The sequence below is a fragment of the Selaginella moellendorffii genome, unplaced genomic scaffold (genome assembly GCF_000143415.4).
Source record: "Selaginella moellendorffii unplaced genomic scaffold, v1.0 SELMOscaffold_6, whole genome shotgun sequence".
NCBI lineage: Eukaryota > Viridiplantae > Streptophyta > Lycopodiopsida > Selaginellales > Selaginellaceae > Selaginella > Selaginella moellendorffii.
The window spans coordinates 1801838-1829249 of record NW_003314267.1 but is presented as its reverse complement, the minus strand read 5'-3'; the positions used below and the strand labels follow the sequence as shown (position 1 = coordinate 1829249).

At 46.3% G+C, this 27412-nt stretch overlaps 10 protein-coding genes and 2 non-coding genes across 17 annotated transcripts; 4 read left to right on the top strand and 8 right to left on the bottom strand.

Annotated features, from left to right (window-relative positions):
- Positions 1 to 2115: 2115 nt before the first annotated feature.
- LOC9635716 (ATP-dependent RNA helicase has1) lies at positions 2116 to 4269 on the bottom strand. 4 transcript variants are annotated; one of them, XM_024670880.1, is made up of 12 exons: positions 4176 to 4269; positions 3940 to 4125; positions 3678 to 3863; positions 3542 to 3622; positions 3433 to 3480; positions 3213 to 3377; positions 2941 to 3141; positions 2850 to 2888; positions 2698 to 2802; positions 2589 to 2651; positions 2404 to 2523; positions 2116 to 2347 (listed from the first exon to the last, which is right to left on the bottom strand). In XM_024670880.1, exons 1-12 carry the CDS (start codon positions 4257 to 4259, stop codon positions 2198 to 2200), a joined length of 1428 nt encoding a protein of 475 aa, XP_024526648.1. In that variant the 5' UTR covers positions 4260 to 4269; the 3' UTR covers positions 2116 to 2197. The 4 variants fall into 4 exon arrangements, with proteins under 4 accessions (XP_024526648.1, XP_024526649.1, XP_024526651.1 ...); XM_024670881.1 differs by having other exon boundaries at positions 2255 to 2347; positions 2585 to 2643; XM_024670883.1 differs by lacking the exon at positions 2116 to 2347 and having other exon boundaries at positions 2413 to 2523; positions 2589 to 2643.
- Positions 4270 to 4369: 100 nt separating this feature from the next.
- LOC9634616 (octanoyltransferase) lies at positions 4370 to 5711 on the top strand. Of its 2 annotated transcripts, XM_024670890.1 has the most exons (3): positions 4370 to 5362; positions 5411 to 5494; positions 5565 to 5711. In XM_024670890.1, exon 1 carries the CDS (start codon positions 4384 to 4386, stop codon positions 5173 to 5175), a length of 792 nt encoding a protein of 263 aa, XP_024526658.1. In that variant the 5' UTR covers positions 4370 to 4383; the 3' UTR covers positions 5176 to 5362; positions 5411 to 5494; positions 5565 to 5711. The 2 variants fall into 2 exon arrangements, with proteins under 2 accessions (XP_024526658.1, XP_002965906.1); XM_002965860.2 differs by having other exon boundaries at positions 5411 to 5711.
- Positions 5262 to 5346, bottom strand: TRNAY-GUA. The gene is given in 2 exon segments: positions 5262 to 5297; positions 5310 to 5346. It is a non-coding gene; the product is annotated as a tRNA-Tyr (tRNA).
- A 310-nt stretch (positions 5712 to 6021) lies between the features above and the next one.
- TRNAS-GCU lies at positions 6022 to 6103 on the top strand. The gene has a single exon. It is a non-coding gene; the product is annotated as a tRNA-Ser (tRNA).
- Positions 6030 to 7455, top strand: LOC112345017. Its single transcript, XM_024670889.1, has 6 exons — positions 6030 to 6197; positions 6261 to 6295; positions 6360 to 6430; positions 6496 to 6708; positions 6767 to 6977; positions 7041 to 7455. The coding sequence occupies exons 1-6, from the start codon at positions 6142 to 6144 to the stop codon at positions 7265 to 7267; spliced, it is 813 nt and encodes a 270-aa protein (XP_024526657.1). The 5' UTR covers positions 6030 to 6141; the 3' UTR covers positions 7268 to 7455.
- A 28-nt stretch (positions 7456 to 7483) lies between these two features.
- LOC9634615 lies at positions 7484 to 8216 on the bottom strand. Its single transcript, XM_002965517.2, has one exon. It carries the CDS (start codon positions 8190 to 8192, stop codon positions 7572 to 7574), a length of 621 nt encoding a protein of 206 aa, XP_002965563.2. The 5' UTR covers positions 8193 to 8216; the 3' UTR covers positions 7484 to 7571.
- On the bottom strand, positions 7484 to 9345 carry LOC9635715 (nucleolar protein of 40 kDa). The gene is made up of 2 exons (XM_024670724.1): positions 8752 to 9345; positions 7484 to 8697 (listed from the first exon to the last, which is right to left on the bottom strand). Exons 1-2 carry the CDS (start codon positions 9343 to 9345, stop codon positions 8311 to 8313), a joined length of 981 nt encoding a protein of 326 aa, XP_024526492.1. The 3' UTR covers positions 7484 to 8310.
- An 87-nt stretch (positions 9346 to 9432) lies between these two features.
- Positions 9433 to 11627, top strand: LOC9634614 (protease Do-like 8, chloroplastic). 2 transcript variants are annotated; one of them, XM_024670886.1, is made up of 14 exons: positions 9433 to 9517; positions 9570 to 9646; positions 9794 to 9876; positions 9957 to 10055; positions 10116 to 10182; positions 10235 to 10310; positions 10370 to 10436; positions 10500 to 10717; positions 10766 to 10833; positions 10889 to 10968; positions 11018 to 11104; positions 11156 to 11263; positions 11322 to 11452; positions 11520 to 11627. In XM_024670886.1, exons 1-13 carry the CDS (start codon positions 9468 to 9470, stop codon positions 11448 to 11450), a joined length of 1209 nt encoding a protein of 402 aa, XP_024526654.1. In that variant the 5' UTR covers positions 9433 to 9467; the 3' UTR covers positions 11451 to 11452; positions 11520 to 11627. The 2 variants fall into 2 exon arrangements, with proteins under 2 accessions (XP_024526654.1, XP_002965905.2); XM_002965859.2 differs by lacking the exon at positions 11520 to 11627 and having other exon boundaries at positions 11322 to 11471.
- Positions 11473 to 13203, bottom strand: LOC112344970 (pentatricopeptide repeat-containing protein At4g02750-like). The gene has a single exon (XM_024670723.1). The coding sequence runs from the start codon at positions 13201 to 13203 to the stop codon at positions 11473 to 11475; it is 1731 nt and encodes a 576-aa protein (XP_024526491.1).
- A 454-nt stretch (positions 13204 to 13657) lies between these two features.
- On the bottom strand, positions 13658 to 15761 carry LOC9634613 (DELLA protein RGL1). The gene has a single exon (XM_002965515.2). The coding sequence runs from the start codon at positions 15452 to 15454 to the stop codon at positions 13790 to 13792; it is 1665 nt and encodes a 554-aa protein (XP_002965561.1). The 5' UTR covers positions 15455 to 15761; the 3' UTR covers positions 13658 to 13789.
- A 106-nt stretch (positions 15762 to 15867) lies between these two features.
- On the bottom strand, positions 15868 to 18593 carry LOC112344969 (pentatricopeptide repeat-containing protein At5g27110-like). The gene is made up of 2 exons (XM_024670722.1): positions 16466 to 18593; positions 15868 to 16412 (listed from the first exon to the last, which is right to left on the bottom strand). Exons 1-2 carry the CDS (start codon positions 18582 to 18584, stop codon positions 16249 to 16251), a joined length of 2283 nt encoding a protein of 760 aa, XP_024526490.1. The 5' UTR covers positions 18585 to 18593; the 3' UTR covers positions 15868 to 16248.
- Positions 18594 to 25067: 6474 nt separating this feature from the next.
- LOC9634612 (cold-responsive protein kinase 1) lies at positions 25068 to 27195 on the bottom strand. The gene is made up of 7 exons (XM_024670879.1): positions 26734 to 27195; positions 26403 to 26678; positions 26242 to 26351; positions 25970 to 26180; positions 25685 to 25916; positions 25476 to 25626; positions 25068 to 25417 (listed from the first exon to the last, which is right to left on the bottom strand). Exons 1-7 carry the CDS (start codon positions 27155 to 27157, stop codon positions 25127 to 25129), a joined length of 1695 nt encoding a protein of 564 aa, XP_024526647.1. The 5' UTR covers positions 27158 to 27195; the 3' UTR covers positions 25068 to 25126.
- Between the last annotated feature and the right edge of the window lie 217 nt (positions 27196 to 27412).

The following is a 27412-nucleotide window of genomic DNA, read 5'->3' as shown; positions in this document are numbered from 1 at the left end:
GGCATCGTCCTTACCTTTTCTCCTCATCCTGATCGCTGGACGCAATGAGAAGATGGCGGATGATCCATTCTCTTACTCGGACACTTCCTCCTGCGCCTTGAGATGGTCGCCAGATCCGGAGCTCCACTCAAAGCCAGCGTCAAGGAGGAGGTCCCGAAGTTTTTCATCATCATCATCTTTGTAATCTGGAAGCGTCTCGTTGCATTGCAATCCATCCTCGTCTTGAGGGCATTGTAATCCATCCTCCTCTTGAGCTGGAGTATTACCATTCATCTAAAAATCAATAGCGCCGTCGAGAGAACTTACCTCCATCAATCGCCGCTTCGGGTGATGCTTCACCGTTAAAAAGAGGAGCTCCCATTCGAGTCCAGGCCCCTCTGGGGATTGCTTGTGCATGCCCAATTCTTCTTTAACTTATGATTTGCCTTAAGATCACCTCTTCTCCAGTGGCCATTTGACATCTCTTTGGCCGAGAATATTCTTTGTTCTGTGTTTGAAATCCATACATAGTGAGACACCACACGAAGAATTGGTCAAATTGAGAGAGAGTGATGTATGCCTACGTAGCAAGCTTTTCGTACAAAAGATTTCTTCTACGCGTTTCTTTTTCAACAATACTATTCTGTTGCATTTGAAATGTGATAAGAAAAAGACTTCCCAATTCCAGGGACTTGAGCTCCAGTCTCTTGAGGTTAAATTTTTTTGTACGACCAGCATTGTGATTGCGGAAAAAGATTTTGTCTCTTTGGCGGCGTATGGGACAAAAGAGTGGAGTCAAAACAGGACTTTGAAGAGTAAGAAACTGATCCACAATATCGTCTAGACAAACTTTTTAGCTTGCCAGGATGATCCAGGAATGCGACATTTTCGTAGGAGTTGAATCCCCATGCACAAGTTGAAGATGAATATATATAGAATATGCACGCTGGGTAAAAACAAAGAAAGATAGAATTCCAGCAGTGAGGAAAGGCTTTGAGTTACAATCCAGTCAAAGCGATGCTACTTCAGCTACCACAATCTCTTCCTTTAAAATTGGGAAAGAGCTTCGTGAATTGCTGGAGCATGTTTGCACAAGATTTACATTTACGAAAAACTGGAAGAACAGAGGAAGGCTATCACGAGTCCGATCCAAAGAGACAACAGAGCAAGAGTGCAAAGGTTCCCCCCTCGAGATTTCACATACAGCAGCATCCAAATCCTTGAAATTTGTCATCTTCTCCACCGTTTTGACTGCAAGGTTCTTCTTATATTTATTTGCCTTGTGCACAGCCCACTCTACCTGAAGAATTAATAGTTTGAGAGCTGAAAAAGCTTGGACGAAACCTCCATGCAGTCGCTTTGAGGATCACTCCACGACTTGTCATATATTATAGTGTATACATTAGCAGTTGTTTTCTGTACAGCAAGAGCAAGATGAATCCTCGTGACACATGATTTTTCAGTGCTGTAAGTTATGTACATGCACGAGATTATCCATCATCGTCATCGCCTCAAAGGGGATCGTTGGATGCAATGAAGAAAAATTACAGATCATTCATATGTCGACCTCGGACACTTCCTGATCTTGCGCCTTGAGATGATCGGCAGATCCAGACCCGTACTCAAAGCCAGCATCGAGGAGGAGCTCTCGAAGCACGTCGTCGTCATCGTCGTGATCTTGAAGTGTCTCGTTGCATCGCAATCCATCTTCTTCTCCCGCATCGTTGCATTGCAGTCCATCTTCTTGCTCTCCCTCATCCTTGCATTGCAATCCATCCTCGTCTTGAGCTGCAACCGCAACATCGAGAGAATTACCTCCATCATTGGAGTTTTCTTCCGCTCCGGTCGGTGCAAACAGAGGAGCTCCCATTGTTTTTTGCCCAGGCCTCTAGAGCCGCGTCAAATTTTTTCTTAAGCTATGTTGTGTAACATCAGAGGCTTGTCGAACGAAACTTCCCAGGTGCTGGTATGAAGGTCAGTGGCAATCAGCATCATCCAGAAGAAGCAGGGCCGGAATTGCGTGTTTGGACCCAAGAATCAATCCAGGTTCGCGATGGATATTTTCGTGTATGTGGCTCATGGCAGATTCAACCAGGTGGATCGCGCGCAAGAAATCTTTTTTGGTCAAGGCGATCATTCATCCGCGGAAGCCGCTTGGAATTCCATGCTAGCGTAGACAACTCTTGACATTGTTGTCATTCTAAAGTTTTTACATCGTTTACCCTTGTTTACTCCGTTTCCCGTAAGGGTCTTCAGCACTAAACTCATGCCCTGCTCCCTTTCTCTTCTTTCTGTGCTTGGCCGCGTTGCTGTGAATGCTGGTGCAGCTGGGCGGGATCGACTTGAGGCAAAACGATGCTGCAAGAGCCTGCGAGACAGCAACACTTCGCTAACCGGCACAAACAAAAATGGAAAAAACTTAACCTGCAAGTCTAGCTTGTGGATGTCAAAGGCGGCCGTGTGCGCCTGATACGAGCGCAGGTAAGACTTGAAGGCGTCCGCTGCCAAGCGCTGCATGCCTTGGATCTTGAGTATCTGAGTTTCCTGCCACACAAAACGAAAGACCGATACTTAGAAAAGGAAGAAACGAAGTGAGAGTGCATACATACAAGGAAGGTTTGAATGTTCAGCGGCTTCGAGCTTGGCCACAGCTTTATGGGGACTCTAGCACGCTAAGGAAATGGAGTAAGAAAACATTGAAAAGCAAAAGACATACACCTTAAGGTCATAAGTAAACAGGAGCTCCTGAGGCAGCAGAAACAATAAAGCTCGGCCACGGGCACCCTCTCCCCGAGCAGTCCGGCCAACTCGGTGGATATACTCCTGAAAGATCAGCATGTTACAAACAAGAAAATCAGGAAGAAACCGACCTTCGGATCAGGAGGAGGATCATACTGGATAATCCAGTCCTGCAACTCTGTAGTAATTACTACCATCATACATCTTGCAAAGAATACTTACAACGGCAGGAATGTCCAGGCCACGGGCTGCAACACCAGTACAAAGAAGGAGGCCATTTTCCGCGGCACAAAACTCCGTGAAGGCAGAAGTCCTCGTCGATTGCTTCTGCTTCCCGTGGATGCTCAGGCACTCCAAGCCAATGTGGCAAAACAGTTCGAAGTGGAACTTGACTGAGTTACACGAGGAGAAGAAGACCATCACCTGCACAAGAAAAAAAGTGATGTAGAAGTAGAAGAACTCATCAGTTGAACTAATCAGCTCGACTTCCTCACCTTCTTTTTCTTACTTCTGTACAGGGATGAGATGAGAAGTAAGAGCCGCTTCTCGAGTGGCACCACCCAGTAGCCTTGCTCCAAACCTTGTACAGTCGATTGCTCAATGGACTCCACCCCGATGTACGTTGGATCCTTCAGCGACAAGTTCGCAAGCTGTTTTACCTGGGTATTGGGAGAGTGTCAGTGAGAAACCCAAGAAAAAAGGACCAAGGCTCGCCTTCTCTGATAGAGTCGCAGAAAAGAGCACAGTCTGTCGCTTTGTATTCTGCAGTAGGCAGGGAGCCTTAGACTCGTCGCGATCATGATTTAGATAGAGAAAAGAATGCCTGAAAGAAACGAAGAATTTGATTCATGTCCTCTTCAAACCCGATGTCAAGCAACCGGTCCGCTTCGTCGATCACCAAGTACTGGAAAAGAAGCTCAGGGGTAGAATGGAAAAACAAACCAGACATAGAACAACACCTTCAAGTTGTGATAGATCCATCCGGCAGTGCTCCTGAGATGATCCAGGAGCCTGCCAGGAGTAGCAACCAAAAGGTTCACTCCAGCCTTGAGCTTCACAGCCTCGACTTTACGGTTCAAGCCTCCAGTGATAACCATATGCGTCTGGCTGTGCGCTGACATAAGTTTGGATGCGACTCCGTGGATCTGCCGATCGATCATAGATAAGAGTGTCAATCGAAGCAATAGACCAACAAGAAAAGGAACAATAAAAGAAATAAACCTGGCTTGCGAGTTCCCTTGTAGGGGAGATGATAAGAACCACGGTCCCATTCCTTGGCTTGATTTGCACCCGGTTAAGAAGCTCCAATGCCGGTACCAAGAAGGCTAGAGTCTTTCCGGTGCCAGTGCGAGATGCTCCCAGCACATCCGACCCCGCCAACAGCCTTGGAATGGATCGCGCTTGGATCTACGAAACAAAAACCAAGGGAGAGAGAGATCGCGCTTTCGAGCATTTACCTCGGTCATGTGAGTGAAATTGCATTCCTTGAGAGCCGCCAGTGTGCGATCCCTCAGGGGCAGGGAATCAAAACGAATTGCCATGGCGCAAGAACCCTAGAAAATCCACTGTGTTAGGGTTTAAGGTTTAGGGCTTATATATTAACCACTAAAGCGGGAAATTTGAAATGATTCCAGCGGCATATCCTTTTAGGGCTCCTGAGAGGCCATGCCCAGGAAGAGCCCCGGCAAGCTCCAGGTATGGCGCGTGGGAATGCTGCGCTACGATCGCGCCCTGGCGCTGCAGCGCTACGTGATGGAGGACCGCATTCTCGGCCACGACGACGTCCTCATCTCCGTGCAGCACCCGCCCGCCATAACCCTAGGCCGCCACAGGCTCTCCCACGCCATCCTCACCCCCCACTCGGAGCTCCGCCGGCTGGGCATCGAGATCTACCACACGGACCGCCGCGGCGAGGTGACAATGCATCTCCCAGGCCAGCCCGTGCTCTACCCGATCGTCTCCCTCCGCGCAATCGAGATGGGTCTTCGCAATTTCCTGGAGGTGCTCGAGGACGTGATGCTGGGCGTGGCCAAGAGCCATGGAATCGATGCCGAGGTGAGGGTGCCATTCGAGGCTGGATGCTGGATCGAGCGGCAGCGGCAGATTGGAGCGATTGGATTGCGGCTGACGGGCGGGGTCACGACGCATGGATTGGCGTTCAATGCCAAGCCGGACCTGGGCTACTTCTCGCACATTGTCCCGTGCTGTGGCCTCGCGGGGAAGGAGGCGACCTCGCTGGCCAAGGAGCTGGGATCGCCGGATAGAGTGGACGAGGAGGCTGTGACGGAGCAGCTGATTGATAAGTTCGTGGAGATCATGGGGTATAAAAAGGTGGCCAACCGGAGTTTCAACATGGAGAAGCTGGTTCCATCGCTGGACCGGCTGATTACTGTCAGAGCTGGCGATGGTGGGCGGAGATGGCTCTTGAAGCTCAAAGAGATGGATCAGCACCATTAGTTGGATGTGATTTCTTTTCCCGAGATCCACAAATTCAAAGCATTGCAAGAATGATAGTGCTTCCCTTGCCGTAAGAGCGACGAGGTTCCGATCTGCTGGAATCAAACCAGCGACCTAAGGATGTCTGGGAGATACTACAGTCCTCCGCTCTACCAACTGAGCTAAGATCGGTTATTGTAACTGAAAGGTAAGTTGATGATCTTCTACTGGCATATCCATGAAAACTTCGCGACAGGTGGTCTTTTACTCACATCCTTCATGAAGGATATCGCCATGATCTTCCAAAAATATTGCAAGAAACTGTGCTGGATTTTATCAGGTAAATTGAAAATTGAAGCCAATTCAATTCTATAACCATTTCTTTCTGATCCCTGTTGTGATGGGCCAAGGCAATGCGATGCATGGTTGCCAGAAATCTTTCAGTACAATACACATGGACACAATGGGAGTTTGGGTTTGTTGATGAGATTGTGTTTGTACACTTAAAACAGAACAAGAAACCTATCAAACGAGAAAGAAACATCTGATGTGCAGCATGGCAAAGTTCGTGATTCATAGTCCTCAAAATCTTCATCCTTTATGGGATGCAACAGGGACGAGGCCTCGGTTGAAATTCTCCATAGTCTGCGAGAAACTTGCAGCGTGGTAATGTTTATGAAAATCTTCAGTTTTCTCTTACCTGGAATTTGCTCCGGAGGGGGACGATGTAATTGCATCAGCTTTCTCATCTCAAGTGTCCTTCACTCTTTCCATTCCGTGCCAAAGTCAGTTTTGCTAAAGGCTTGACGAATATTTAATTGTTGTAAAAAGTACGAGAAGACTAAAATAGAAACATTTTTATCATCTGTCGCTTTGGCCGAGTGGTTAAGGCGTGTGCCTGCTAAGTACATGGGGTTTCCCCGCGAGAGTTCGAATCTCTCAGGCGACGAGATTTGTTTTGTAAATTTTTTTCTCCTTGGATAGACTATGGCGACGAAGGCGATAGCCGCTATGGCGCTCGGCTCACTCTCGCCCTCGCTCCGGTTCGATTGCAATTTTTTTTTTCATGCCATAACGCTCGTCTGACCCAACGATGGGGATCGCAGCTCTAACGCGCCCATTGCCATGGCGTCCATGGCAGGTACTTCTTTGCGTGAGAATTCTAGGAATTTTATCTTTGATTCAACCGGCATTGCCATTTCCAGAGCCCAAGTGGAAGCAAAAGGTGGCTGCCGCAGAGGAGAACATAGAAAGAATCAAGAGAGAAACTCTACAGGTATTTTTCTCTTTCTAGCTCTTCCATTTCCTTGGAAAGTTTGGATGCGTAACAATGCAATGCAGGCTCAAGAAGAGTATAAGAGACGGCAACTACAAACGCAGGGACGTGAGCTAGCATCATCTAAAGAACTCGTTTCCCTGGAGGACTTGGAATTTCTTCCGTATCTCACGGAAGACGGGATGATTCTCGATTGTAGCCAAGCTGATGCAAAAGCCAGTGTCTACGCTGTTTTCGACGAGAACAAGGTCATAAACTACATTGGAATCTCAAGGCAGGTTTGTAAGTTCCTCCTTTTCTTTGAGTTCCAGAAGAGATCATCAAACTTTACGGCAGATCCATCCGAGCATGAGGCTACACTTTGCTCGAGTTCCACAAAAATGCTATTTTGTCAAAGTCTATCACGTAACCAAGCCAAGCCGGTCCATTTTGGAGCTCACCAGGAACAAGTGGATGGCCGAAAGTCCAGTTCCTCCACCTGGAAACACCGATAGCGAGCAGCAAAACATCTGGGAGAATCCACTGGATTGCAAGCCTCTAATGACAGGTAATAAGTTTTTTCTATGCCAGGATTCATGTTTTTCTCGATCGATCGATTGATCGACTGTAGACGAGGAGATCAAACTCCATGAAGAAGCAGGCCAGGGACCTCCCAAAGCCAAGGTTCTCAAAAACGTAGCCAGGCGGATCGAAAAGTCTCTGGTGGCGAGCTTCGACAGTAGAAACTGCAAAGAGACACTGAGATTCGACCCAAAGTTGAAGGAACAAGGTCTGCTCGACTTGAAAAACGAGCCAAAGAAGCCAGACACGTCCATACCATCGACAAAGCTCAAATAAACAAAGAAAAGAAGAGGAGGAAGACGAAGAAGAAGACAAGCTTGCTACAGCAACTTAAGTTTGGAGGAATCTTTTTCTAAGAATTTTTTCCTAGCTAGGAGGAGTCAATCGTGGCATGGAGATTAAGATTCGAGCTGGAGGTCCCAGCCACCAACACTGAAGTTGGCATCACAACCTTTTACAATGTTTTCCCTCCTTTTTGACTGAGCAATGGTGGAATTTCAACCTCTTTTCTTGGACATAATTCTTGCGTACAGTGGTTTGTCTCTTACATGAATGAGTGAAGAGAAAAGAAGACTTCTAGTTACAAGCATAGGATCTGTGCAAAGGACGAGACAAGCAGAGCCAGAGTGAGAGCCAAGAACACCGTGAACATGATCCATTTCCTCTTGAATTTGCCAATGTAGTCATCGTCCGGCTCCTGGTACCTCACCTCCACCTCCTCCTCGCGGATCAAGTCCATGGAGCTCGATGTGATCCTCCGGAGCTTGTCCGTCGCGACGCCCATGGTGAGCTTGTGGCACCTCCGCAGGTACTTGAACGCGTTGATACACTTGAGCGTCTGCGCCATCCCCACGTAGAAGATGGCGGTGGCGAGCAAGCAAATCCCAATTGGAGCCCAGCAGTGGCGGCACTGGATCACCGAGGACCGCGCCACGCCGTCGAAGAGGATCGCCAGGAACACGAAGAAGATGCCAAACATCCGCCACAGCTCCTTCTTCTGCGCGTCCACCGCGCGCTTCTTCTCCAGCGTCTTCTCGAAATGCGCCTGGATGATCGACTGGAGCGTGTCGCAGGCGGCCTGCCGGGGAATGGCGATTGCCGGGTGACGATTCTGCCCATCGAGGAGCTCAATTGAGTGCTGCTCTTGCTGCTCCAATTTCTTCCGTTGCATCGCTCCCTCGTTCCTTTGCTCGAGCGCCATCGCCCACTAAATAGCTCTCTCCCCGCGAAGAAAGAGTTTGAGATCTGACGGTCGCCGTCGCATCGCGTCAGCACTGCGAGTGCCATAAAGACGCGGATATTCCACACCACCGCTTGCCTTAGTGCGCTGATTCTTCCTCTTTCCTCCGCTTCTTGTGATGCTTGCTATGGTGGCGCTTGCTTTCTCTTTTCTCCTTCTTTTTCTTCTTCTCGTCCTTGAGGCTCGCGATGAGAGCTTTGGCTTCTTCCACAGTAGTAACGCTGTCTGGGAGATGGCTTCGTTTCTTGCTCGACTTGGATGCGCTGTGCCTGTTCTTCTCCTTGTCTAGAGTTTCTTCCGCAAGCACTGTCGATGGCTGTGTCAATGGCTGTGGCACTGAATCCTCCAGAGCTTCCTCTGGAAGCAGCTCGTAAGTTTTGTCACCGGTGGCGTAGCATTCAGATTTCAAGTGGCCGTGACCGCCGCACCGCGAGCAAGAAACGTTGTAAACAGCATCAAGAGTAACCTGCCACACTCCCAAATACATCAGAACTACGAAGAGAAAAGATAAAAATCTCACTTTGGAACGAGCAGGACGAGATGGCCTTGATTCGTTGAGCTCGGCCTGGAGATTGTTTGGATCCAAGTCTCTTCCATCGGTCTGCCCAACAAGTTTCATCGAGCAACCGATCTTCACACTTCCATCTTCCTCTCGTCTCACGGCGATAATCTTCACCCATATCTCCTCTCCTTGCCCGGCAATCGCTGCCAAAGCTTGCATTTTCACCTCGTCCGAGTCTTCCCGCTGCGTGACCTCGTGATTGCTCACTTGCGAGAGATGGACGAGCCCGTGAGCTCGATAGCCTTCTAGACGAACAAACAAACCAAAGGGTTTCACCGAGTGAACTCGTCCCCTACAAATCGAGTAGAGCTCCGGAAGCTCCTGACTTGCTGCTGCTGCTCCATCCCCTCTTCTCCCTACATTCTCACGCCGGAAATCTCTACCTTCCTCACGCTGGAAAAACCTCCTGTCCCCGCGATCGAAATCGTCGCCAGAATCATAGCGCCTCTCTCTGCGGTCGCTGCCAAATCCTTCGCCCTCGTAGCGCCTGCCGTGCCTGTCCCCTCTCTCGCCGCGCTCCCGATCCGGCGAGCGCCTTCCCCTGCGCTCCATCTACAGAAACCCTAGCTTGCCCTAATCTAAAAAGTATATTTCATTGTGTTGGCGGGAATCAAATTGACCTATTAGGTATATTCATGAATATCCTAAAGGGTGAAATATCTTAGCTAGACTAGATGAGGGCTTTGGCGGCGCGCGCGGCCTGCGAGAATGCCTCGCATTGCCAGTGAGTAGCGAGATTGCGAATGGAATGCTCACGCAATCTTTGTTTCTTGCAGCGCCAGGGCTGTGAATTCCAGGCGCGCTGTTGGGGCTGGAATGCTCATCTTTGGATTCTCCCTGCCTACACTCCCAGGTATGAAATCCTCATTGATTTTTTTCGTTCTTTGCACTTGCGTGCATCGATTTCGTTTCTATGCTCTTGCACAAATTTTCTACCTGTTTTTTTCGTTCTCTGGTGCAAGGATTTTTTTCTTTTCCAGCTTTGATATTTGTTTTACAGCACTTGCTTTGGGAGATTCCACTGTCACACTGGAGGACGTTACTCCACCTGTAGCTCCTCGCGGCGATCTTCCACCCAGTGAGGTGAGCACATAAAAGGAGAAAAGCTTCTTTCTTTGCTTCGTTTTTGGATAGATTGATGGAGTTGTGTTGGCAGGCTGTAGGAACGGATTGCCAAACTCTTTGAAAACAACACATTCTCCGTGGTTAATGTTTTCGACACCACACTTAAACCGGAGCTCAACTTGACTGGATCAGTGGAGGTAAATGTTTGATGCAACTGAGATCACAGCCGCTGAAAAGAGTTTCTTGCTTCTTGCTAGGTTCCAGAAGGTAATGGAACAGGAATTGTGTGGGACAAAGATGGTCACATTGTCACAAACTATCACGGTCAGTTCTAGTTCTTGTTTCCTTTGTTTTTCGCCTAAGATTGGTGTTACAGTTATTGGTAGCGCCTTGTCCAAAGGCCTCGGAAAGAAAAAACCTGTGGCTCGAGTTTCACTTCTTGTGGAGGACGGGTATGGCTTGTTTTTGGTTTCGCCATTGACGACTTACTGGATGCTTTTCCGTCTTCCAGGGTTCAAAAGACTTTCCAAGCGACTTTGGTTGGCGCAGACAAGACCAAAGATCTTGCTGTTCTCAAAGTATATGATGTTTCATCGATTGTTCTTTTCGGCAGAGAATTTACCACGTCTTTCTTTTTACAGATTGATGCTCCTGAAGCACTTCTCCATCCAATCTCTGTGGGAAAATCCTCGAACTTAAAAGTTGGCCAGCGCTGCCTGGCCATAGGGAATCCATTTGGATTTGATCACACACTCACGGTGGGGGTTGTAAGTGGTTTGAATCGAGACATAAACAGCCAGACCGGTGTGATAATTGGCGGAGGCATCCAAACCGATGCTGCCATAAATCCAGGAAATAGGTGAGTTCTTTTCTCTTTCCTTTCTACTCTGACCATTTTTGTGAGCAGTGGTGGTCCGTTATTAAACTCTGAGGGAAAGCTGATCGGAATCAATGCTGCGATTTTCACTCGAACAGGTAAACTGGTTGATTATTTTTTTTATTGTTCTCGATATGATTTCTTACCACTTAGGCACGTCCGCGGGAATTGGTTTCGCTATTCCAGTGGATGCAGTGTCGAGAGTGGTGCCTCAGCTGATCAAATATGGAAAGGTTGATTTTTTGGCCTCCTTAAGTTTCTCTAACTTGTATTTTATGTCAGATCATGCATGCTGGTTTGAAAATTCAAGTCGCACCAGACATTGTTGCAAAACAGCTTAACGTCAAGAAAGGCTCACTAGTTCTTTCGGTACGTGATCTCTTTCTTCTTCATACTTTTCGAAACATATCATAATTTCAGGTTTTACCTTCGAGCACTGCTGCCAAGGCTGGTTTAGTGGCAACGCGGCGTGGAATTGCGGGAAACATTCTGCTTGGAGATGTCATTCTTGCAGTCGACAATCTTTCTGTAAGGAAATCCGGTCTTGATTGGAGTATAGACATTTCACCCAACATGGCTTCCTCAGATTAAAAACCCACCGGAACTAGCGAAAGCTCTGGACGATCATGAGATTGGAGATCGAGTCGTTCTTAAAGTCCAGCGCGATGACAAGGTTTTCGATATACATGTGGAGCTCGAGGAAAGTTTGAATTAATGGTAATGGTTTTCGCTGAGATCTATGCTTCTAACTTGCACAAATTTGCCAACACCACATATGATGCAGAGCTTTCAGGCTCCAACTCAAGCGCAAACTTTGCAGCGCGGCCTCCTTGCTCCGAATCATTCAGATCTTTGCAGGCGCCGAGTAAAGTCCTCCAGTCTCGATCATCAGCAACAAAAGGCATGCTTACGATCAGATCCTCCGCTTCTGTCAAGTGTCCGGCTCGGCTCAACACGTCCACCATGGAACTGTAGTGTTCCTTCTTCGGAACTAAGCCATAGTCGTCCACCATCGACACAAACCGGGATCGAGCCACCGAAAGAGTTCCTGCGTGGTTTCCTGCCAGGATCACGCTGCTGTACGTGCCATCGTCGGGCCTGAAACCTTCCAGCTGCATCAACTGGAACGTCTCCATCGACTCGCGAAAGTGCCCGTTTTGAGCGTAGCCTGCGATCATCGAGTTCCAAGTCGGGACGTTCATGTCCGGCATCTCGTCAAACACGCTCTTCGCCGTGGTAAGCTGGCCGCTCTTTGCAAATCCTGCCAGCATCGTCGTCATGGATACCAAGTTTTTCTCCGGGAGCTTGGAGAAAACCAGCCTTGCGTCGTCCATGCGGCCACTCTGTGAGAATCCTGTGAGCATTGCGTTCCAGGAAACCAAGTCATACACAGGCATTCTCTCGAAGACTTCTTTGGCTTCTTGGAGCTCGCCACCTTGGAAGTGGGCTTTGAAGAGCGACGTCCATGACACAACGTCGCGATGCCTCATGGAATCAAACACCAGCTTTGCTTCTCTCGCGTCGCCACTGGCGGTGATCGCCACTGTGCAGCATCCCACGCTATGCTTTGGAACTCTCCGAAACGTTTCTCTCACCACCTCCAGGGTCGTCTTGGAGCTCTCGAAGAGCCCAGCTGAAAGTGTGTTCCAGGAGATCTCGTCTCTCTCGGGCATTCGATCGAACAGCGTCTTTACCACCTCGGCCTCTCCTCGCATGGAGTACGCTGCTAAGATCCCGTTCCATCCAACGAGATCACACTCTGGGATTCTATCGAACACTTCTCTGGCCTCCTCAATGCTCCCGCTCCGCGAGGCTGCGGTGGTCATAGCACACCAAGACACTTGGTTTCGTTCTGGCATGGAATCAAACAAGATTTTTGCCTCTTCAACATTTCCATTTTCTCCAAAGCCTCGCAACATCACCGAACACAAGACAAGATCCAAAGCCGGGACTCTTTTAAACATCTCTATCGACTTGACGAAATGCCCGTATTGGGCATAGGCAGTGATCAAAGAACTCCACACGACAAGGTTTTTTTCCGGCATGGAGACGAACAAATGTTTAGCTTCATCTAGATTTCCATTTCTTCCATACATGTTTATCATGTTTCCCCAGGTCAGATCGTTTACAAGAGGTGTTCTAACAAAGACCTCCTCCGCCGCAAGAAGATACCACTTTTGGGCAAGTGCTGCAAAAATCAGTGCCCAGAGAGATTCGTCTCGCTGTCCCAGACGCTCGAAACATCTCTTTGCTTCCAGCGGCTGCTCGTTTCGAATCAATGCTTTCACCATCGCTTCTCCAGACAACGCATCTGGATCCGGCATAGCTCCAAAGATTTCCTTGGCTTGCTCGAGACCACTGTTGACGAGACACGCCTGGAGCATCAAATTCCAAGTGTGAGTGTTTTTTTGAGAAAGGGCCTGGAAAACAGCCAGCGCATCGCCCACGCCACCGCATTTGCCATACATCTGGATGAGGAGATTAGAGAGAAAAGTTGGATCTTTGCTAAAGTGCCTGGCCCCTCCTTGGCTGCTCGAAATTTGCCTATGGATCTCTCTCGCCCTTGATAGACTCTTGCAGCCTCTTATCACGTCAATCCACTCTAGCTTTCTCATCCATGAAAATCACAAAACCATGAAACCATATCAAATAAGAGGCCTTGATTATTTACAAAATAAAAGATAAGCTGAAGGATACAAGAGGTCTCACTTTCAGCTCCTCTAAAAGTTTTTTTTTTTTTTTGCTTGTTCTCTCTCCCTTTTTCTTCTCTTTAATTGTGTGAAAAATAAAATAAAATAATTTACCTCTAGCCATGTTTATGCATACATTGAAGTAAACCATGAAACCATATAAAAACAGAAGCCTTGATTATTTAAAAAGATAGAAGCTGAAGGACACAAGAGGTCATCACTTTCGGCTCCCCATAGTTATAGAGAACATACCACTGTTTTTTTTTTTTTTTTTGCTTGTTCTCTCTCCCTTTATTTCAAAAAGAAAGGAAAAAAAAAAAGTTTTACCTGTAGTGTTTATATACACAGTTTTGGATTGAAGTGTTTAGCAGCTCCAAGTGGAGATGGACACTACGGGAGTGTCATGCCAGCCCAGTATAAGTGCCTGTTCTTCCCTCGTCAGCCTATACGCCTGCGAATACAATGTGAGAAATACGTGAGCCTGATAGAGCGAGTGATCGCTCAGTCCAACATCTTTAAACCCCGACCACCGCATGAAATCCCTCCAGCTCTCGCTCCGGGCATGCCGGACGATCCTGTCGGCGCCCTCGCAGGCAAGAATGCTCCGGATCTCTCCGGCAAACATGGCGCCCTCGATGTAGATCCTGTCCGGGTCCGTCCGTGCCAGAGCCGACTCCAGGCAATCGAACACCGCCGAGTAGAAATGGAGAGCCTCCACGAATCGATCCACGAAGCTCGGAGTGTTGTGGTTGGCTTCCATCTCGGACACCGTGACAATGCGTGGATTCCATGCCCGGATCATGCAAAGTGTGCGTTCCAGCGCTGGATGGTTGCCGAGGAGACGATGGAGGAACATCGAGCAATTCACGGCCAGGCCCAGATCTTGATCGTCATCGTCGCCGAGAGAGAAGGCCGAGGGATCGAGCTGGTCGGGGGAGTCTAGCCGGACGGGGTGATAGTCGAGCTTGTGGTAGCCGATGGACGTGGCGAACTCGGTTAGCCGGCGTCCGGTGCTCTGGAGCTCGGCGAGGCTGGATCCGACGCCGGTGATGCGAAGAGATGGAGCGTTTTCGATCTGCGAGAGCGCCTGGATGAGGCTTGGCCACTGCATGCCTTGATCGATGTCGAGATCCACGATGTGGAGCTTGGAGCAGCCTCGCAGGGACTCGAGGATGGCCTGGTTTGCAGTGAAGTGCGCGAACTTGAGGAATGGGAAGTGTTGGTAGAAGGCTCGGCGCGCAAAGGCAAGATCATCGCTGGTGGTGGCGTCGAAGATGGATGTTTTGGTGATTCTCTCGCTCAGAGCTTTGCAGATGTGTGTGGAGACTCTCTCGATCGGGCTTGAGAGGTGTGGAGGATGATCGCGACTGGAAGCAGCGAGATGATCCAGTATGAGCTTTGATGTTGCCATGTCTCCGCCTTGGATGTTCTCCACACATGCTAGCAGCAAGTGGACGATCTCCAGGCCTCTCTTCTCCTCGTCTTGTTTTTCTCCTGCTCTTTCGACCTCTTCTATTCCTTCTTCTTCTTCTTCTTCCTCTCGTGGAGCGTCAAGCTTGCTGCCTTGATCCACGTCGTGGTTTTGCTGCTGCTCCACTTCCAGTTCCTGCCGAGTGTGACCATCGTGATCATCGTCGTCCAGCAGTAGATCTTCGAGCATGTTGAGATGATCATCGCAAGTATCATCATCGGCTGGATCCTGGAGGGAGATATCGCTGCTGGAAGTTGTCGAAGTGGGAGACAAGAGATCCAAGTCGAAATTCATGTCCTCGATCGTCTCATACTCCCAAGGCTCGTCGGAGAATCCATGTGTGTTGAAAATGGTGCTCGAGGCCTCGGAGCTGGGACTATTGAGAGGACTGATGTAAGGGCCGAGATCCAAGACGGAGTCGGGCTCGCCGCCATAAACAAAAAGAGCCTCGAGCTCCTTTTTCGAAGGACAAAGTTCCATATCCATAAGAAGCTCCTCAGGTTGAAGCATAAACTCGTGAGAAGGTATGTGATCTTCTTGGAATGGATGATGAAACATTTTTTTTCTTTTTTTCTTTTTTTGTGAGAATTGGGGGAGAGAGAAGAAGAAGCGGAAGAAAAAAAGGAAGAAAAAAAAAGAAGATGACTGTACAATGAATTCAATGAAAGGGCGTCGTGGGAGAAATATAGCAGCGGATTCGAGCGGAAGAAAACAAACACTGCCAGGAACAGTGACGAGGAAGAAGAAAAAAGAAAGAAAGTTGGTCGAGAGGAAGAAAAGGACGCGAGGAAACTGACACGCGGGGAATGTGTCGGAAAGAAATGCCGGCGTAGATCTGTCACGGGGTTCGAGAGATGGATTCGATCCAGCTCCCGGCTCTCACACAAAAATCTCCACCCGCTGGCTGCTACAAGAGGACGAAAGGATTCCCACGGACACGCGAAAGTTGGCGTTGCTCGCGATCGATCAAGTGTAAAACTGTCCCGGAAGAGGCGTTTGCGTGTTCGAGTGAAACAAAAGCGCCGCCTTTGTCGGATTGCTACGAGCGGAGAGGAGCGCTGAGCGTGTCGTAGTGTATACTTTGATTGCATCGAGAGCCTTGAGCGGTCATTGATCGAGACACGGCGAAGCATTGTCTGCATCTGGAGGAAGAAAAATCCTTTTTCCCTGCCTTTCCATTTCATCCCGTGTTGAATTCTCCATGTTCCAGTTTCCTGTTCCTGTCCGTGTCCCTGTTCCTGTGTGTTTTCTTCGTCAAGTTGTTGTTTATGTTCACTCTTTTGTCGATCCAAACGCTAGAACCTGGATCTGTATCCCGGAGCTTTCTCACGAGTGAATTCTTCCACCTTGGTTTAATAATTCCCAGCTGAACGCGGTGCTCTTCGCTCTCGCGGCTGCTCAATGCAACGTAGATTGCTCGTGAAGAGAAAGACATCTACCTGCGAGTGTTTCATCCTCTGCTGTTCTTCGGTCCCGATCCACTCGATCATTCTCTTTTCTCTCTGCTGCTTTTTGCCTGCTCAAACATCCCCACACTCTCATAGATGTTTGCCATGACAACGTACGCACCGCAATCTCGCTTGTCCAGCTCCAGCAGCGATTCAAACGCGAGCTTTCCCACCTCCACATTCTTCCACTTCCTGCAACCATCTAGCACTGTCATCCATGACACCGAGCTCGCTCGAAATGGCATCGAGCTTACCATGGACACCGCCTCCTCCAGCGAGTTTGCTCGTCCCAGCATGTCCACCATGCAGTGGAAGTGTTCTATGCTCGGAGTGACACCAAACTTTGGAACCATTGCCTCAAAGTATTTCTTCCCTCGGTCGCTCAATCCCGCACGACTGCAAGCCGAGAGAACACACAGCAAAGTTACCTCATTTGCTTGAATTCCTTCGTCCCGCATCCTGCGAAACCAGCACAAAACCTTTTCAGTATCACCTTGATGAGCGTAGCTAGAAATAAGAGCAGTCCAACTTACCACATCGTTCCTCGCGAGAAGATCAAACACTCGCTGTGCCTCGCTCGAACTGCCGCATTTTCCATAAGAGTCCACCAGGCTCGTCCCCAGCGCAGGGATACTTTCGCATCCACTCTTGCAAATCTCTCCGTGAAAAAACTTGGAGCTTCTCAAGTTGGCAACGCTCGCACAAGCCTTTAAAACGGAGTTGAAAGCTTGAGCGTTTGGTGTCAAACCCGGAGTTTTCTCCATTTCTTGCAAGAAAAGCTCGAGTCCCAGCTCCCCCTGTCTGTTGTTTGCATAACCCAGAATCAAAGCGCTCCACGAAACAGCACTCCGGTGTGGGATTTTCTCAAAGACCCTGCGGCCATCTTCAGTGCTACCACACTTCACGTACATGTCTACCAGAGTGTTTGCTACAAAGTGATCGAGTTCGCAGCCGGATATCGTTGCTCCAGCGTGGAGAGCCATGCCTTTCTCCAAAGAATCGATTTTGATGCCAGCTTTTCCATCAAACTCCTTGCCTTGTTCTTTAGCTGCCAGAGCACTGCAAGCCTTTAGAGCAGCAACATAACTTCGAGAGTTTGGCTTGGGCATGCTCGAGAAAAGCCCCAAAGCTAGATGCTCCTCTCCGTTGTCTGCGTATCCCAGGATCATAGCGTTCCAGGAAACAACGTCGCGATGGGAACTTCTGTTAAAAACACGCCGGGAATCCTCTACGTCTCCACACTTTGCATACATATCCACCAAAATATTCCGCACGAACACGTCCGAGACACTGCCACTTCTCTCCGCTTGCGAGTGAAGAGCCATGCCTCTCTCCAAGCTCGCCACCTTCACATCAGACTTCTCCACTCTAGTGCTCGACTCAAACTCGGCAAGAACAGCACAAGCCTTGATCGCCGCGACGAAAGTTCGAGAGTTTGGAACACTCCCCTCCCTTTGCATCCTCGAGAAGAACTCCAAGGCCAGCTCCGGCTCCTCGTTCTCGGCATGTCCCAGAATGATCGCATTCCAAGTTACCACGTCGCGAACTCGCATTCTGGAGAAAACCCGGCGCGCGTCAACCAAACGCCCACACTTGGCATAAAAGTCGATGAGCGAGCTCGAAACAAACATGTTGGATTCGCAGCCAAACTTTGCAGCTTGAGAATGAATCCATCGCCCTCTGTCGAGAGCTTTCCCCCTGATAGAGAGCTTTTTCCCATCCGAATCTGTCGAAGACTCTCCTTCTTGGAACTCGCTGGAGCAAGCCTTGATCGCAGCTACGAAGCTCCGAGCATCCGGGTCACAGCCGCTATCTTCCATCATCCGCGAGAAAATCTCTAGGGCCTTGCCTCCCTGGCCAGCGTCCACATACCCTTGCATCAAAGCGTTCCAGGAAACCACGTCCCGGAGTAGCATCCCATCGAAAACGCTGCGAGCGTCGTCGAGGCTCCCGCATTTGCAGTACATGGTGATGAGGGAATTGGCCAGATTAACATTCCTGGAGAGGAGGATCGCTCCTTGCGAGTGGATCACTTTCCCCCATTGCAAATCCCTGGTGCTGATGCAAGCTTTCAATGATGCGTGGACAGATTCGATGTGGGTTGCGTCATGCGTGACAAGATTCGCGTTGGAGGCTTGCCGAGATACTGGGCTGTTGCATCCGGTCGGGGCAAGAGACAAGGCGCCGCATAAAGATTCGGCAACAACTGGGACGCTACAAAACATACCTCTGTCGTCCATCGCATTTTAGGGTTCATCTTCCTTTTCACTAATTTTATAGTGAAATTGTACAACATATGTTAAATGTAAATCCTTAACTTAATTAATAGTGGAATATAAAAAGGGAATATAAAAAATATGCATTCTAAAAAATATAGCTCTACATTTGGACATTATATTATCCCCTCCTCTCAGAATAATGAAAGATCATTAAAATTTTCTTGTAGATGAGCTGGGATCTAAAGGAATATCAAAAAAAGACATTTATAGATGTATAGGTGATACTAATTCTTTTTAATCCCTTTGTATGAAGAAGGATCAATTTGTTAAATGTCATGCCAAACTTCATAAACTTATAGTCCAACTTGCTATAACATCTAATACAATCCTTTCCACTGAGCAAGGAGTTTTTTAGATAAACTATATATCGTAAGATGGGGAAAATGGACTAATACCAAATCATTCACTTTGTACTCCACAAGTGGATGATGATGAGAGTTGTAGCATTGTTGTTCTCCCATTTATATGCAACCCAGGTGTTCGGCAGACTCTACTCGGATAAATGAAAGAATGTTCGTCAAATATTGATCCCACAACCTAGCATCAACAACTCGTGGTAATCGCAAAGGTAAACCCAATTTTGTTTGTAATATTGGATCATGACTATATAAGAGTTTTTATGGTGAAGCACCAACAAAACTCTACACCCTTATGACATATGTATACTAAAGAAATAACAAATAACCATCTCAATCCAAATGTTGAAAATTCACATACTTCGTGATCATCCCTTTAAATGTTTGAACAAACCGTTCCACTAAACTGTCTGATTGTGGATAATAAGCACTCGTGAAAGTGTAGCATATCCCTAATTAAAACGTCAAAACATGAAATGCCTTAATCATAAATGTGGGATTATTATCCAAAAGAATTCGCTCTAGACAAGAATGTTAGAACACCACTCGATTGAGGAGGAAGTATCAAACATCAATTGCAAAAGCACTAGCAAAAGCACCAACTTTCACCTAGCAAGTCAAGTAATCAGAAGCAATAATAACATATTCATTGCCAAAAGTCGATCGTGAAAAAAGTTCCATAAGATCAAATGCCACCAACTCAAGTAAATGAGAAATTGCAATTAACTCTAATTGTCCTTCCGTAACACGAGGGGGAGTATTACAAACTTGGCACTAAATGTAATTATGCATATACTAGATAACATCATATCGCATCTCCGACCAATAAAAAAACCTGTGTAACTTCTCAATCACACAATAATGTCCTATATGCCCGCCTAGAATAAGAAAATCATGGTAAGTATGGAGAAACCGTGGAAAAAAAATTAAAGGCACCACCAACTATAAATGATTATCAAGGTCTGTCCCCACAAAATAAAGAAAGCCATTCTCAAAGTGATATTAAGAATGTAAATGCCAAAATGATAAGTCATTAGCAAATGATGCTCCACCAACTACACAGAATCCTTGTATAAAAAATCTATAAATGCTAAAATAATAGGCTTGTCAAAAACATGAGAAGAGAGCAAAGAAATAAAAGGAGCTTAAAAAAAGGCATCAACATCAGCCATAAAACTCCTCGAACAATGAATAATATCAAAATCATATATCTAAAGCTTCAAAACCCACTGAGCAGTACGATCAACCAAGTTCTTCCACTTCAATAATGAAGTAACAACAATATGATCACCTTCCAATAACGTCTGAGAACTATGTAGATATGCATAAAATCTCTTAAAACCGTAAACTGTTACTAATATTTATCATGGAGTAGTTTGCTTCCACTAGTTGTAATGTACAACTTATATATGCAATAAGATAGCACTGACCAGGTAGATTCAAGCTTTTTTTCATCAATACACCTCAAAGACTAATATCAGAAGCATCCATGCGCAAAATGAAAGGTCAAGTATAGTTAGAATACGCTAAAACCAAAAGAGTCGTCAATAACTCCTTGAGATCCATGAACGCTCGTTCACAGTCCACAGACAAGATGAAAGATGATGTTAATGACTTCAACAATGTTTGTAACAGTGCAGTGCGATCAAAAAAATGATTCACAAAACGATTTAGATATTGCACTTTACTCAAGAAGCACTACACATTATTCACACACTTCGAAGTAGGGAACTTTGGAATAGCCACAAGTTTATTAGGATTAACTTGCAAACCCTCACGAGAAATACGATACCCAAGATAAATCGTGTCCTTGAACCCAACTACTTTAGCTTTAAACTAACTTACCATAGCCGATTTAACACTTTACAAATATCATGGACATGTTCTTCCCATGTCCTTTCCGAGTGGATTAAAACATCATCCCTTTTGAGTGGATTAAAACATTATTGATGAAGTCAATATTCACTTTTAGCATATCATAAAGAACTTTATCCATCATCTGCTGGAAAGTTGCTAAAGCATTATTCAAACCAAATGACATCACCAAGAACTCGTACAAACCAAACAATATACAAAAAATAGTCTTAGGAATATCTTCTTCGGCCAAATGCAAAATCTAACTTGATGAACCAACAATTTTTCCCCAAACAATCCAAAATATCAGTTATATGAGCAAGAGGGCACACATCTAGAATCATCACTTCATTTAACAAATGATACTCGATGTAAAAATAAATACTCCCATCAAGTTTAAACTACCATCAACTACCCCCACCAAACACTTTCCACATTCTCTATTTCTCAAAATGCAAACAAAGAGAAAAATGAGGCTAACACCTTTTCCAGTTTGCTGTGAGGTCTTGAAAGGCAAGCCCCATAGTATCCCTCACCTACAAACAAAGCAACCAAGAATCCTTGACTCCCCACCTTGAATTTGCATTGGTAGGGGTTGCTACTGAAGACACTTTGTGCCCAAATCACACACCTGTTGCAAATAACAATCAACTACACACCTGGAAAGGAAAACGAAGAAGATTAGTGCCACCAAAGTAAGATCACAAACTAGAGAAGCTTTTCTTGCAGTACCTAGCACTCGGTCTTGAAGAAGATGACATGGGCAGAGCAAAGGCTACACTTGCTACTGCCTGCATTCACATGCCCGCGCTGCTAGGGTAGTGAAGCAATGTCGTCAACCGACCCTGCCGATCCTGAGCTCCCGAAAATATCCTGCCGAGTCGATCTAACACATAAGCTATTCCTAGCGCCAATGCAGATCCACACGTGGCCGCGATCGAAGCTGAGAGCCGGAAGGATTGGCCTCCTTGTGATTTCTCCACAGCGACTTAATCCCACGACCACAGAGAGGGCTTCCGGTCACCGACACGGGACCGGACAGAGGAGCGTCGATGGGCACGGCGGCGAGGAGGCGACCGAGAAGAAGAATGCGGACCACCACGGACACCCTCTTGGCGCTGTTCCAGGAGGCCACGTGTTAATATCTTGTTGACAATTGCATGACATCGTGATGCTCAATTCATTGCTAGAGTCCTCACATGTTAACATTGTTGAGTTTTAAGTCTTCACACGATGTTTAACACCCACAATCGTCAGGCCTTCACACTAAGTCAGTAAAAAGTTTTTTATGCGCCACACAAGCGCCACCTCGTCCCCAAGCTGCTTAGGTGGACTATGGACCTCCAGGACGTTGACACCAACATATTGCTTGCCATACTTTAGCCACGACACCAAAAAGAGCTGTGGAAGAATGGGAATATAAGTTAGAACAGCCGTGATAGATTATCTGGAGAGGAAACTTACTCAATCCAGAATCCAATGTCGCAAACTGCATCTTCTTTCCGTTTCTAAGTACCACCCAAAGTTACTTAGAGCGACCTGCTTGGTAAGCTCGCTTGAGGCATTCTGAGCAGCTTGGCTGGTCGGACATGTTGTAGCATCCTGTGTGGCCGTAGATAGCGTTGGGAAAGTCGCCATAGCCAAGACAGGTAGCAAATCCGTTGAGAGGTTTGTGCTCGTAGAAAAAATGGAGGACCGTCTCAGCGTTTTTCTGCTCCTCTGTGGTCTTGGCAGTGTTGTAGTAAATAATGTTGCGATCATTGCCTGGCTCGTAGGATGTCCCTGCTGCCAACTGCTCTGCTCAAAGAGAAAGTGGCATTGCCAGCACTAAAAGATTTTGGCTAAGTTAGAATGGCTTGTAAAGGGTGGAAACTTGTGACTTTGAAAGTGTGTGTTTGACTTGAGTTGACTCTAGTTTTTGACTCACTTGTGTCACAGATTTGAGAAATGAATTAAAGTGGAACTTAAAGTTGGCCTAAGGCCCAGATTAAGGTTCTGCGGTAAGGACCCACTTTCAACATATGCATTAATTTGAATGTAAGATTGTTAACATATAGTCCTAAGCAGAAAAAACGTGAATGTAACTCCATATGACCAGAGTTTTATTTCAACTGCAACTTGGATAAGTCCTTTCTATATATAAGGATACATATAACTCATTCTCTATCCACGTTCATTGCCATTTCTTCCTAGCATACTCTGGTATGTGACTATAGTTCTTGCTGTGCACCACAGGGTGGGTATCAATCATGGGGATTTTTTTGGATGGATGTATGGCAGTTAAAACTAAAGAACTAATATAAGTATGATCTGCTCTTTATTATTAATATTGAAATTATCTGCTTATTGCTGAAGTAGGAAATGAAATTAAAATGGCAGTGAAAGGTCACAGGTCAAATTTAATTGCCAGTTTTTGCAGAATCATAAAAGAGGATCATACAAATTTGATTTGTTTTTATGGTCATATGTTATATATCCCTCTTTTCTTTGCAAATCTCCTCAGAAAACCAACTAGAACTCTCATAACACACTTCAGATAGAAAATTTAATTCGACAAGTGATATATGCTGGTAGAGACATTGCATATATATATTCTACCTATGCCAAACATTTCCAGGCGTTCCGACTTTGATTTCTTTAGTTTGATATGAAAAAGAATAAAATTATTCTCTTGGTTTTCATGGTTTTTCGAGTTTTCTCTCAATACTGCTATGGATACTACCGAGTGATCATGAATATTGTTGCCCTTTATCAACAATCATGGAATCATGTTTTGAGGATTCGTTGTGACCAGATAAATATTATATTTTACATAAAATATAATATTCCCTACGAAATTACTTTCCACTGCCTAGCACACGAAAAGCGAGAAACAAGACAAAAGAAAACTGGTCTTGTATTTCTTTGCTACAAAGGTATATTATTCTTCTGTGTTGTACATAACACTCTAAATGATCACAATGGTGCCGGTGCACAAAGGATTACAGCGCAACTGGAATTGATCTCTTCAATTTCTTTCCGATCTTCCTTGCAGTACTGAGAGCTGCTTCCAATCACAGAGCAACATTTGCAAATGTTGTTGTAGCTTTCATCACTACCCTTCCTGCACTCAATTGGAAGCTGCTTGACACTTATCTACAGCTCACCAAAGAAAACATCACAAGAAGAACAAGAAGAAACAAGAGAGCTTTTCTGAAATTGGCCATATCTAGTCAGATTCTGTACAAGCACGAGCTGCTCCTCTTAAGTACACTGCAACAAATCAAGTGGAAGAGGCAAAGTCAAACACAAAATATATATACTGCCAGCACTCACATGCAAAGCATTGACAAACTTGCAACTACAAAGTCAAAGAAAATAATGCAACCAGAAATTTCCATGAGGTTCTTACTTAGGGCTTTCACAGAGAATGTTCGCGCCTTATCCATCTTGTCTAGAGAAGCCACCTCCACGTTCTTCCACTTCCTGCAACCATCCAACACTGTTATCCATGACACCGATCTCGCTCGAAATGGCATCGAGCTTCAGCTCCGTTTTAAAGGCTTCTGCGAGGTTGCCAACTTGAGAAAGTTTTTCCACGGAGAGATTTGCATAGCCTGGTGGACACTTATGAAAAATACGGCAGTGCAAGCGAGGCACAGTGAGTGTTTGATCTTCTCGCAAGGATGTGGTAAGCTCGACTGCTCTTATTTCTGACTATGCTCCTCAAGGTGATACTGAAAAGGTTTTGTTCTGGTTTCACAGGAAAGCAGAGTAAAAAGAAAGGAGAAAAATGAGAAGAGGGGATGCAAGACGAAGGAATTCAAGCAAACGAGGTGACTTTGCTGTGTATGCTCACGGCTTGCAGTTGATCCACCGAGGTAAGAAACACTTTGAGGCAATGATCCCAAAGTTTGGTGTCACTCCGAGCATAGAACACTTCTGGGCATGCTGGGACGAGCAAACGCCTCAATTCCAGAGTTTTCTCCATCTCTTGCAAAAAAAGCTCGAGTCCCAGCTCTCCCTGGGCAGGGACAGCTGGGGGTCGAGCTTTCCTTCCAGCGCGTTTGCTCGTCCCATCATTGCCATCTCTTGCAAGAAAAGCTCTGGGAAATGCGTGCATCTCAAAATGGATCACAATGGTGCCGGTGCACAAACAGCGCAAGTGGAATTGATCTCTTCAATTTCTTTCCGATTTTCCTTGCAGTACTGAGAGCTGCTTCCAATCACAGAGCAACATTTGAAACAAAGTTCATATAAAAGCTGGAAGTTATTTTGTATATATACTAATTTTATTATAAATACATGTGTTGTCTAGCGACCTTCCAATTCGGTTATATTTGTATCATCAGCTGTTATAGTTGATGTGGAGCTTGTTCCACCACCACCAAAATAAAGAGGATTTTGGCTGGGAGGCTGACGAATCTCCAAATATCCCATCAACATTGCCACAACATCACTCATCGTTGGCCGATATTCTTCTCCTTCTTGTGTGCACAGAATGGCAACATCCATCACTCTGAACACCTCCTCTTCAACATAATTGCCATCAAGTCTTTTGTCAACAAACTCAACCATCTTTCCAGCGTTCCACATGTTCCAAGCCTGGAATGAAACCCAGATAAAGAATGATTCTCAATGATTCTTTTTCCAAGACACTAACCATTTGCACGAGAAGCTCTTGAGATGCAGAGAGTGTTGGATCCATGCACCTCCTGCCACTGACGATTTCTAATGCAAGGATTCCAAAACTAAATACGTCAGCTTTAGATGATAATCGTCCACGAGTTGCATATTCAGGTGCCATGTATCCACTGTACGAAAAAGGAAAAGGTGCCAATTACACATGTTGTGGAAAATTCTGCCACTTACACTGTCCCGGCCACCTTTGTGCTGGTGAAACCTTTGTCCATGTCAAAGAGCTTTGATATCCCAAAGTCAGAGATCTTTGGCTGCATCTTATCGTCTAAGAGAATGTTGCTAGCCTTGATATCTCGATGAATTATTTGAATGTGTGATTCTTCGTGCAAGTAAGCAAGGCCTCGAGCAACTCCAGTAACAATATGAAAGCGTGATGTCCAATTGAGAGTACTTGTTTTAGGACCTGAGAGATACATCAGAATAAACAGAAAGTATAAAAAGGAGAGAGGTTCTTACTAAAAAGAGCTCGATCAAGGCTGCCATTGTTTAAGAACTCGTACACGAGAAGCCTTTGGTCTCTCTCAACACAGTAACCTTTAAGTCTTGCAAGGTTCCGGTGCTGAATGCTTGTGATAATGCTGATCTCGTTCACAAACTCTTGCCTTCCCTGGCTGGATTGCAACGAGAGCTTCTTCACAGCTACCTGTGTCCCATCTTTCAGACAAGCCTAGACACAACCAGCAAACATTCAACGGCTCATTCTTTATGAATTCAATCATAATCCAGACCTTATAAACAGTTCCAAATCCACCCTGTCCAAGCTGGTTCGTCTCGCTGAAATTGCAAGTTGCTAGAGACAGATCCTGATACTTGAAAACAACAGGACCCTCGATACTTCCTGTACAAACAATTTTCAGCCTCTTAGGGAAAACGATTTAGAAGTAATAACCTTCGAGCTCAGTATTGCCGTGATATCTACGACGGCCATTCAACTTTGTATACTTTCTCCTCCATCTCCACAAGAGAAACGCAGCGCCAGCCAAGAGGACACAAGCCCCTACCGCTCCTCCCACAAGCCCCCAAACAAGAGCTCGATTTCTCGAAGAATTTTGCAAAATAGAAGGCCTTGCCTGAGAAGGAGGCCTTGCCTGAGACGGGGGAGGATTTGAAGGAATTGGAGCTGGCGCTGGTGCTGAATTGTTTGGACCCACGATGCCAAAGAGAGCTGTAGAAGAATGGGAAATAACAGTCATGATAGATTATCTGGAGAGGAAACTTACTCAATCCAGTGAGGTTGTAATTCTCATATCGCAAACGGCATCTGATTTCCGTTTCGTTGATCCAGTAAGTACCACCCAAAGTATACGGAGCGTTCTGCTGGATGCCCTGGTACGCTTTCTTGATGCATTCTGAGCAGCTTGGCTGGTCGGACATGTTGTAGCATCCTGTGTGGCCGTAGACAGTGTTGGGAAAGTAGCCATAGCCAAGACAGGTTGCAAATCCGTTGGGGGGATTGTGCTCGTAAAAAAAGTTGAGGACTGTCTCGACGTTTTTCTGGAATGGACTCCCTTCTGTGGTATTGGCAGTGTTGAAGTAAATAAGGTTGGGTCCTCTACCGTTGCCTGGCTCGTCAGGAAGTCCTTGTGCTGCAAACTGCTCTGGTAGTAGCAAGACGAGCAGGATGATCCAAAGAGACAGTGGCATTGCTGCGCTAAAAGATCTGGACAAGTTAGAATGGGTTGTAAAGGGCGAAAACTCGTGACTTTGAAAATGTATGTTTGACTTGACTTGACTAGACTTTAAAAGATCTTGAGCTTAACTTTAGAACCTAGCTTGTGGGTGTGACAGTTTAAGTCAGTTTTAATCCATATAGCATAGAGTTAATCCTCTTCTTTTTCCTCTTGTCTTGGCTGTTTTTGAACTAGTTTGGCTCACCAATTGCAACTCTAGAGGCCTTTA